The 10,030-nt window shown below is 36.1% G+C and overlaps 2 protein-coding genes and 1 non-coding gene across 4 annotated transcripts in view; 1 reads left to right on the forward strand and 2 right to left on the reverse strand.

The window, feature by feature from the left end:
• Window positions 1–1,575, reverse strand: part of LOC107668298 (sterol regulatory element-binding protein cleavage-activating protein-like) — a 25,913-nt gene extending 24,338 nt beyond the window's left edge. Inside the window, exon 1 of the mRNA XM_016460120.1 lies at window positions 1,479–1,575. The gene's annotated coding sequence lies outside the window, so the exon portion shown is untranslated. The remainder of the gene's footprint in view (window positions 1–1,478) is intronic.
• A 1,153-nt stretch (window positions 1,576–2,728) lies between these two features.
• trnak-cuu (transfer RNA lysine (anticodon CUU)) lies at window positions 2,729–2,800 on the forward strand. The gene has a single exon. It is a non-coding gene; the product is annotated as a tRNA-Lys (tRNA).
• A 980-nt stretch (window positions 2,801–3,780) lies between these two features.
• LOC107668318 (protein DEK-like) lies at window positions 3,781–10,030 on the reverse strand. 2 transcript variants are annotated; one of them, XM_016460163.1, is made up of 11 exons: window positions 9,955–10,030; window positions 9,214–9,403; window positions 8,795–9,003; window positions 8,585–8,679; window positions 8,203–8,323; window positions 7,749–8,048; window positions 7,511–7,597; window positions 7,073–7,184; window positions 4,916–5,061; window positions 4,484–4,552; window positions 3,781–4,394 (listed from the first exon to the last, which is right to left on the reverse strand). In XM_016460163.1, exons 2-11 carry the CDS (start codon window positions 9,386–9,388, stop codon window positions 4,383–4,385), a joined length of 1,326 nt encoding a protein of 441 aa, XP_016315649.1. In that variant the 5' UTR covers window positions 9,389–9,403; window positions 9,955–10,030; the 3' UTR covers window positions 3,781–4,382. The 2 variants fall into 2 exon arrangements, with proteins under 2 accessions (XP_016315649.1, XP_016315648.1); XM_016460162.1 differs by having other exon boundaries at window positions 3,782–4,394; window positions 7,511–7,609.

Here is a 10,030-nt window from a genome sequence, read left to right on the forward strand (position 1 = left end):
GTTTGGAGTAAAAATATGTTATTAAATGTGGTATTTTCACATGCTTTCAGATGGAGCAGCATTTACTTCACAGAGCCATAGTTCACTGAGAAGCTATGCAAACAGCTGTCATTATCGCGAACGATTTCTTCGGTTTCAGAATCGCGCAATAAAATCGTCTGCGATTTTTTTTGCGTAAATTGTCAGTGAACTACGGCTATGTGTATTAAATTCTGCTCCATCTGAAAGCACGTGATGATGATTTCCTGCTGATTACAGAACCGGCATTACTAACAAAATGCGCATGACAATCGCATTCGATTAATCGTGCAGCACTACGTGTGAGACACTTTTTTTTTTTTTATGGATGGGCGCTTTTTATTTAACTTCTTTTGGACTGAAGCACTGCAACACCCGCTGAGTGCCATTAAACAGCTTGAAAGATCAAAGACTATTTTTAATATAACTCTGACTGGATTCGTCTGAAAGTCATATACATCTAGGATGCCTCGGGGGTGAGTAAAACGCAGCCTAATTTTCATTTTTGGGTGAACTAACCCTTTAATGATTGCTGTCAAACACATATTTTTGCAAAATTGTTGGCCAAAATACAAATTGAAGAAACTATAACAATGAAATAGAGTAACTATTTCCAAAACAGCTCACAGGTACTTAAAATCAAAATAATAAAAGAAACTGTCAACCTCCAACACAACAGTATTGCATCAAGTCATTTTGCACTAACACAACAAAACCTGCATATAAACCAGACAGGATTACAGTTTATTTAATAGACATACAAAACAATACTGTGGTAGTACCAGGGTACAGTGATGTTTGAGACGGTAACACCGTTTTTTAAAACCATTATTACTTATGTTACTTCTCATAATACCATGGTACTTTTACGGTATTGCGCAAACTAACGTTACGTACTATATTGTAATATTACAACGCGCGGTGCTCAGTCTGATGCAATTTCCACGTTTCTTCTGCAGTTACTGTCAGTCAATTAAACTATAAATTATCTGAGCTGAAATCAGTCTAAAAGAGGTAAAGTTAACAGTCATACGAACTCAGTTTTGCATTAACTCAGCATTCCATGCCTTTTAAAATCCCTGAGATAGTATTTATTATCTTTGTGTAGTGCAAGGAGATTAAACTGATGCACGTTTCCATGACATTAGCTTTAGCCGAGCGGCTAACGATTTAGCATTAGCAACAGTTCATGTATAAAGCACCTGCCAGTTTTATTTGGATTAACTTGACATATGTAGACAACAAATAGAACACATCAGGCTAAAAATACGCATTTCATCCCCTCAATGTGGCGGCTAGCTATAAGTTACACATCTATCTAGGAAGCGCTTTGACTGCATGTTACTGGTCCAGCTAACAGAAATAATGAGCACTAAGGGCCTGCCATGCTTCTAAAATGAACTAATTCAGTAATACATATGCACACCGACCAAAATAAAAGCACTCAAATCATCGCTTACCCTAAAGACAGGTTCTGCCCTTCCTCTCTGCGGGCTTGTTTTAATGGTGAATCGGCTCCTGTTGAGTTCCAGCAGTCTGGCGGCTGTAAGTCTCTACTGTTCTGCCTGCATCATGTCAGCTACTGTAAGCTTCTCTCTTCTTCTTCATCTTCTTCTTCTTCTTTGGAATTTTTTGGCGTATTCCGCGCCATAGGCACATACCGCCACCAACTGTTTCTAATCATGCATGGATGATAGCCCCGCCTCTATTCATATTTTATTTATTTATTTATTTATTTTTTAATTGTTAATTTTATTTCGGGCTCACCCAAGCTGTATTTCTGGCTGCTGCGTGTTCAGCTCCAATGCCAAAAAACCCAGCTTGTGTGTTCCCCTAGTCCTTTGCTTTATTTATTTATTTAACTATCAAATTAGTTTATTTAATCCTGTTTCTACTATCCATTACTATTCTTTGATTACTACCTTCTCTTAATCCTTTTCCTAATATCCAGTTTATCTTCTTTTTTTTATTTATTACCATTTAAGTTCTTTATAATTTTAATTCTCTCTATATTATATTTCCGACATTTTAATATATGTTCAATGGTTTCTATTACCCCACAAAAAGCACATTTACCTGTAATATGTTTACCTATTTTGTATAGTGATGCATTTAGTCCTGTGTGCCCAAATTGTAATCTATTTAAAATCACCTCATCTTTCCTACATCTTCCAAAATTGTATACTTCTTTAACTGATGAATTAATTTTATAATAAAACCGTGTAAGCCTCTCTCCAACATGACCCCTCAACCTCAACCTCAACCTCCTGCGAAACAAAGCTGCAAACTGTCAAACTACGACCTCTATGGGCCATATCAGGAAAGGTTAACGCTCTAATACGCCTAATACTGCGAACTCTACTGGCCACAAGAAGAAACGAATTAGAGTGTAGCGTGAAGACAATAATTTCTTCTTAAATGGAATTATCTAGTTTGTTAAAGGATAGTGATTTGTTTGCATTATATGAACCCAATGTATTATAATGTAAGGAAAATTCTTAGTTGTCATTATTTGCTGGCAGGTGAATTTAAACACCGTAGTCCTTCAGAAGCACTGATGTGTCGGACATTGGTTGATTGCTTTAGGTCAATGTATTTTAAAGAGAGGATAGCACGCTTTTGTTCGTTACAGTGAACTATTGCGTATAAGTAAGCGTATCATTTTTTATATATCTTCTAAAATTACATTGTTCGATTTGTGTTTCGTCAGTCCCTGGTGGTCTAGTGGTTAGGATTCGGCGCTCTTACCGCCGCGGCCCGGGTTCGATTCCCGGTCAGAGAACGAGTTATTTTATGAAAGTATGTTTTCAAACATATTAAATATTAATAACATATCAAAATTTTCACACACACAAATCAAGAAATCATGTTCCTTTTTTCACCCCCCCCCCAATATTTTTTGTTTATAAAAGAAAAGATTAAAAACAAGCAACTTTGTTGTAATTATAGCAAAAATATTGGAGGAATTTTGGAAAATAGGCTTTTCATCTGTTAGACAAATGGTGGGTTTCTATTCAAAAAGGTTTAGAACTGCCCCACAGATTAACATATTAAAACAGTTTAAACTGTAACAATTGAAACCTTAGTCTTAAGAAACCGGTTATTTCCTATGAAAAATCAATTTATTCAAAATAAACGCACATCTTTGTTTTTTGTTTTTTTTTAGTTTTTGTGACACATTATAACTGAGCAATATGACTGATGATAACTGATATACTCGTTACTGAGGTCAGTGTATACAACAGATCAACCTTAACCTGTCTTATCAGAGAACCTAATCTAACACTGACCTGCAGGTATGAGTAACATCTCAAATTAAGAGATACATTTGTTCCTTATGACTTGCATTAAAAATATAAGAAAGAAAAATGCACATATAAAGTATATTCACAAAAAATCATATAGAAACGAGAGCAAAACAAAGATAAAAAAATCCATGTTTTTTTGCTCTTTACAAATTAGAATTCCTTTGTTAAGCACAACACTGAAATGGAAGCTGACACTGCCAAATATTTTATGTTGAAATACAATAACAAACCAAACAGTGTATACAACAGAAGATCAACCTTATGTCTTATCAGAGAACCTAATCTAACACTGACCTGCAGGTATGAGTAACATCTCAAATTAAGAGATACATTTGTTCCTTATGACTTGCATTAAAAATATAAGAAAGAAAAATGCACATATAAAGTATATTCACAAAAAATCATATAGAAACGAGAGCAAAACAAAGATAAAAAAATCCATGTTTTTTTGCTCTTTACAAATTAGAATTCCTTTGTTAAGCACAACACTGAAATGGAAGCTGACACTGCCAAATATTTTATGTTGAAATACAATAACAAACCAAACAATTCATTTCTAAATAAGTTTCTTTTTTGCATTCAGCATTTAGGACCTAAGAAATGAAACTCGGCACTAATAACAGGCGAGACCAATCAAACAATGAAATCTTCCTAAGTATTGCATACAGTATAATGGCAACAGTAATGCAGCTGCAGGCCATGGCAACTTGTGGGCTTACTGACACAGCCAAGACATTCAAATGTGACTGTCAAAATGCAATATAGTGACTATGTATGGCTATGTGCCATTAAAAATAAGGACGAAAAGGGTCACTTTAAACATGTGGCATGTTTCAACAACCAAAACCACCCACATCATTCATTGTCAAATGTGAAAATTTAAACTTTAAAAAATACTTTTTTTAAAATACAAAAAAGCAGAATTTGCTGGAAAGTTGAGAAACCTTATATAAAATAAAAATAAAAACTACACAATAATGAACAGTGTAATGAAAATCGAGTTTTCTACACAATCTTCATCCTCGCTGTCCTTTTAAATAAGGCATTTTCTTCACTTCAGGCTATCAACTGAAAAACAAGAAAATTACCGATTATAAAAGCAGCAAACTGACAAAATCGATTATAAAATATTGGTTTAGTATTTTGGAGGTACTTACACCTTTAACTGTCTCCCGGATGAATTCCTTTCTGCTGGTCAGATCAAAGTCAGGATACTTGCCATAAACCTAAAACAAAGAGGAAGTTCATAAATAAAAAGTATTTGGAAACGTTTGAGGATGACAAACATTAGTGGAACATATCTATATCTATTGTGATGAACTACACCTGTGCTAGGACTCCTGCATGAACTTAAGAGGAACTGATTTCATGCATTAAAAATCACTGGACTTCAGTTAGTTACATACAATTGCAAAATGGATCAGAAAAGTGAATATGCATCTAAAGTGAAACACCTCATTTGTTGGAAGACACCATTCAGTTTGATATTTTGTTAATGCAATGACATTCATACATTTAAAGTGTCGAAAGAGCCACTGTAACCACTCAAAAAGCCATTTTGTCCTGATAAAAGCTTTGAAATAACATACTTTTCGGGTAATCTGCTTCATCGTAACTTCCTCTAATTTGGCATCTTTCAAGAGATCCTTGATTGCCTCCTTTAACTGTTCTTCAGTTGGTGGTTTTTTAACCATCTTGATCAGTGGCTGATCATCATCAGAGCTTTCACTTTCATCTGGAAGAAAAATACAGCATTTCAAACTCAATTGCAAAACAGTTTACGGTTTCAGTTTTGAGTAGGGATGGGTCACGATTGTTGAATATTCGATTAGTTGATTTAATTAAAGAATATCGAATAGGTTGTGCGATTATTGTCTTAAAAAATGTCCCCATGTTTTCCGTGCTGATGCGGTGGTGACGAGGTATAACGCACCTAAAAGCTGTCAAAGATAACAGAAGAACACACTGTCTCACACGCACACTGTAGACTTGCGTGGCATAAAAAAAGACTTGCGTAGCATATAATGGTTACAGTAACTTGGGACGATGTCAAATAAGAGTTTTGTGCGGACCACAAACACCCCCGACTGGGTTAGAGGTGTGGCTGAATTCGTATTCAGAAAGGCGCGGAAAACAAATAACACGTTCTACGGAGCCTCTAAAGGGACATGGTTAGCCGCATGGTTAGCTGTAGCCTGTCACATTACAGTACATAACATTTCACTTACCACATAAACAGAATAAGGAGAGATGACTGAGAGGATGATGGCGAATGATTTGCAGATCCTGAGCACCACTGACAAGCATCTAATCTTGTAAAATGTGTGGTAATACTGCCCAGTGCTGCTCCGTATAGGGTATATGTCGAACGACCAAACCCGGAAAACAGGTCTCATTGCTTCCGCTTGTCGGAGAACGTGTTAACAGCCTTATATAATAATATCTATGGACTTTTAAGATAATCAGTTAAACTAGCTAGCTGTTTTTATTGTTGACGTTTTATTCAATTTTTATATCTAAATGTGAAAAGAATAAAAATAAAAAAAACTTTTAGATATCAGTCCGCATATGTGATGGACATTGGTTATGATCATCATTGGTATCTACTTTGAAGGCATCTTGAGTAAAACTGCTTCATATTTAACTAAGCATATGCAAAACGCTTGAACCGGAAGCGACGAGACCCGGTTAACAGAATACGGAAGTCTGTTGCGCATAACCCTATTTGATCGCGAATCTCGAAAGTGAAAGTGAAAGTAAAAAACAAGCGTGCGTTCATAAGGCATTTCAATGCCCTGCATATTAATAACGGCTCCCTGATGCCCGCAGTTTATATACAGTATAATTACTCAACGATATACAGTGGGTACGGAAAGTATTCAGACCCCCTTCAATTTTTCACTCTTTGTTATATTGCAGCCATTTGCTAAAATCATTTAAGTTAATTTTTTTTCCTCATTAATGTACACACAGCACCCCATATTGACAGAAAAACACAGAATTGTTGACATTTTTGCAGATTTATTAAAAAAGAAAAACTGAAATATCACATGGTCCTAAGTATTCAGACCCTTTGCTGTGACACTCATATATTTAACTCAGGTGCTGTCCATTTCTTCTGATCATCCTTGAGATGGTTCTACACCTTCATTTGAGTCCAGCTGTGTTTGATTATACTGATTGGACTTATGGCTGCAATATAACAAAGAGTGAAAAATTGAAGGGGGTCTGAATACTTTCCGTACCCACTGTAATTGCGACAGAAGATATTGAAGTATATTTTTCCTCCCATCTCGTATCTATTCCCTTTAGGGATTCAATTTTTTGAAATGGAAATGTCCTAGCCTTATGAGCAGTTGATTTATGCTAATCGACGGACTGTTATGTTAATAAGTGCCATCATTCGGTTATGTTTATTATATTAATGTTTCAGCACGTTACAATCATTATATGGCTTGAGTTAAGGCAGCCTATCTTCTGAATTAAACGGTTTATCATACAGATTGAAAGCGTGAATCCCATCTCTCTCTGTTTAGTGTTTATGGGTGTTTGTGCGTGCTTGCGGGGGAGGGGTGCGATTTTCGAATAATACCCAGCGATTTTCGAATATTATTTTGGCTAGAATGCCCATCCCTAGTTTTGAGATGATGCTAAATTATTTAATGTCATGTTTTTCTAGACAAAAAAGACCATTTTTAGATTTCAACTTCTGGTCTTGCATCTCGAAGCATTTCCTGCATTATTACCCTTGCTCTTGCTTGCTTTCTTTTTCCCTCGGTTGCTGCTACTGTCAGCTTTCTTGGTTTTTGGGACAGGCTTTGCTGGAGCTTTCCTCTTTGCTGCAGGCTTCTTTTTTGTCTAGGAAAATAGTTTCATAGAAGTGCACGGTCACAACAGCAGTCAAGAAAATCAGATGGAAAAACTGAACACATTTCTGGGGCATCTGCAGATCTGTAAAACTAAAGTGCTACAAATGTTGTACTTGTTCTTATGGTGTCATAAATTAATTTTTGTTATTTCTTTTGCTGCAGTTTTCATTTTCTAATTATTCATTTTCAGCCATTTTTAATGCCTGACTTAATCAGCAGACCAAAACAACAAGCTCAAATAAGCTTGAATTTATTTGAATTACATGACAAATTTTCAGAATTCAAAAATATTACTAGTAAGTGTTTTTGTCTAACCTTTTTTGCATCTTGGTCACTTTCATCTGATGCAGTCTGTTCTGACTTTTCAGATTTCTTTGTAGACTTTGTGGTTAAAGATTTCTTCTGAGGAGATTTCTGTTGATTTGCGGACACAATACAAGAAATTTACAAATAGTAAGATTGTCAATATATTGCCTGAACTGTAAAACCATAAATGTGGAGAATGTATATTAAAATCTTTGACGCATTTAGAAAAAAAAAACTTTTCACTCACTTCTTCCTCCTTGCTGTCGTCTTCAGGAGCATCATCATCATCATCATCATCATCCTCTTTATCAGAAGATTTATCATCACTGTCTTTATTTTCTTGATTTGCTGTTGCAGACTTCACAGTGTCCTTACTGTTCTCCTTACCCTCTTCATCATCATCGTCATCATCATCATCACTACTGGAATCAGTGACAATGGGTTTGGACTTCCCGCTTTCTACTTTTTTCTGTGTCCTTTTACTTTTGGATGAAGACTTTTCTCTTTTGGCATCTTTGGTCATCTTCTTTTTCTTCTTTAGGACAGGCTGCAGACAGTAAACACACAAAAAGCCATTGGCAAACAGCAAAAGACAAACTCATGAGACATTTTACCCAAAATATCCAGAAGTACATTGGCTGTAAAGTGACATAAAAAGTTGCATTGTTATTGTTCAGACCAAAAAAAAAAAAAAAACTCACCTTTCCTGAGTTGGTTGGACGTGTAAGAAATTTCATGATCCTCTCTGAAAGAACAATTTGTGTTCCAGACCTCTCCAGATCAAGAGTCTGACAAATGGTTCTGAGTTGTTCCTTGTGAAGCCTGCCAGACAGAAAAACCTCATTATCACACCCACTTTAAACCAATGACAACTAGAAAAATATTTGACCTGATAAATTATTATCCGGGGACCTCTTGTGGAGTTGACACAGAATAAACCACAGGACAAAAATTGGTCTGTCAATGTCACTGTCAATGATACCTAGCAGAGCACACATAATTTGTGCCTTCATCCCTTTATTTACCACTGATGTGCAAATATATTAAAGAAAAAAAAAACATCAAACCAGTTAAATGGGCTACCTTTTCACCTTCTCCATTTTTTTGCTGTAAAGGTCATTGTCTTCCCCAAAAGGAAATCCATTAAACAGCCGAAGATTTTTACGCAGTGTTGACGCCTGTATGAACATCAAGCAGCATTATTCAGTTACGAACTGTAATCTAACAATAATCTGTACTAACATATGATTTTGGCCATTTATGTGTTAAATGAGTTCTAAAACTAAACCTTACAGTTCCCGGGCGATCATATACAATCTTATGCAGAGGTTTGAGCAGAGGCGCTTTAAGCTTTCCGATGGAGTGATTAATCCGTGCAATGTCTCCCAGTTTGGCACCGCTTCCTGTGCTCTCAATCTTTGGCTTTTCCTTCGGTTTACTCATCAAATCAAGTCTCTGGATGATTTTTTTCTCCCGTTTTCCTTCAAGAATTTCAGGTTCGACTGCAAAGACAATTAAAACAACATTACAAAAAGACAAAAACTGTAACTTTTGAGGGGGGAATCAGGTACGATTTAATTTATGAGCTTAAGAAAATTACATAAAAACTCAATACAAAGTAATGATACTGTAAGTATAATGATACTTCTTATCAAAATAACATTTCTTGAAGTTAAAGCTTTGGCATCAATTGTTGACGTGAATTAACTTACACAATTTGGGTTTAGACCTGCTTTTAGGTTGAGGGCTTTCTGATTCATCCTGCTCTGTATCATCAGATGGACTCTTCTTCTTTCTCTTCATCTTCTTCTCCTCCTCTTCTTCTATGACTGAATTTTCATCCAAAGAAACATCCTCTGTCTTGAAAGCTTCCATTTTTTCACTCATGATCTCAGTTGCACCCTAAATGGATAAAAAGACACGTCGCGGTGCTATAATCGTCGAATTCAACAGAATACTATTAGTAGACGTGTTATTACTAATATAATTTCCATACACAACAGCTCCATTTATCGCCTCTAATCACATTATCAATATTGCGCTCTTGCTGCAGAACGAATTTGGCGCGTGTTTGTGTCTCAGTTGTATAAACCCCACGCAGATACAAACCTTCTGCGTGCTAACAGGCTAGGAAAGTACGATCAAGGTGAGGTAAACTATGTGAAAACGGTGGAAAACGTAAATTACACAATCAAACGTGAGAGAAAAATAAACTTTTACTCATACATAAACTGGCGACCCAAAGCTTTTTTTTAGGCGGCGCGAGACTGATAGCGCAGCAGAATAGCATATTCGTCCCGCCTACTTGCTCACAAAAACAATTAAATGTCCTTTTGCAACAAATCGTGGCAAGTCCTGCCTTCGTGTACGTAAACATAAAATTGAGAGAAAATGTTACAGACTGTAAAACCTCAATAAACCCCATGGGCTCATACTTTAATACATATACTCACTGTACGTTATTGTTGCTGTCAATTGGTCGCGATGGAGGTGCGCAGAAAACATGGCGTTTGAAAAGAGAGGGCGGGC

The sequence above is a fragment of the Sinocyclocheilus anshuiensis genome, unplaced genomic scaffold (genome assembly GCF_001515605.1).
Source record: "Sinocyclocheilus anshuiensis isolate Anshui unplaced genomic scaffold, SAMN03320099.WGS_v1.1 scaffold1623, whole genome shotgun sequence".
NCBI lineage: Eukaryota > Metazoa > Chordata > Actinopteri > Cypriniformes > Cyprinidae > Sinocyclocheilus > Sinocyclocheilus anshuiensis.

Excerpts from the sequence above, each read along its gene's own strand:
- LOC107668318 (XM_016460162.1), bottom strand. The coding sequence starts at position 9,388 with ATGAGTGAAAAAATGGAAGCTTTCAAGACAGAGGATGTTTCTTTGGAT. Across the intron at positions 9,004-9,213 it reads CAGGTCTAAACCCAAATTGT|TCGAACCTGAAATTCTTGAA; the intron begins GTAAGTTAATTC and ends TTGTCTTTGCAG. Across the intron at positions 8,049-8,202 it reads GTCCAACCAACTCAGGAAAG|CCTGTCCTAAAGAAGAAAAA; the intron begins GTGAGTTTTTTT and ends TACTGTCTGCAG.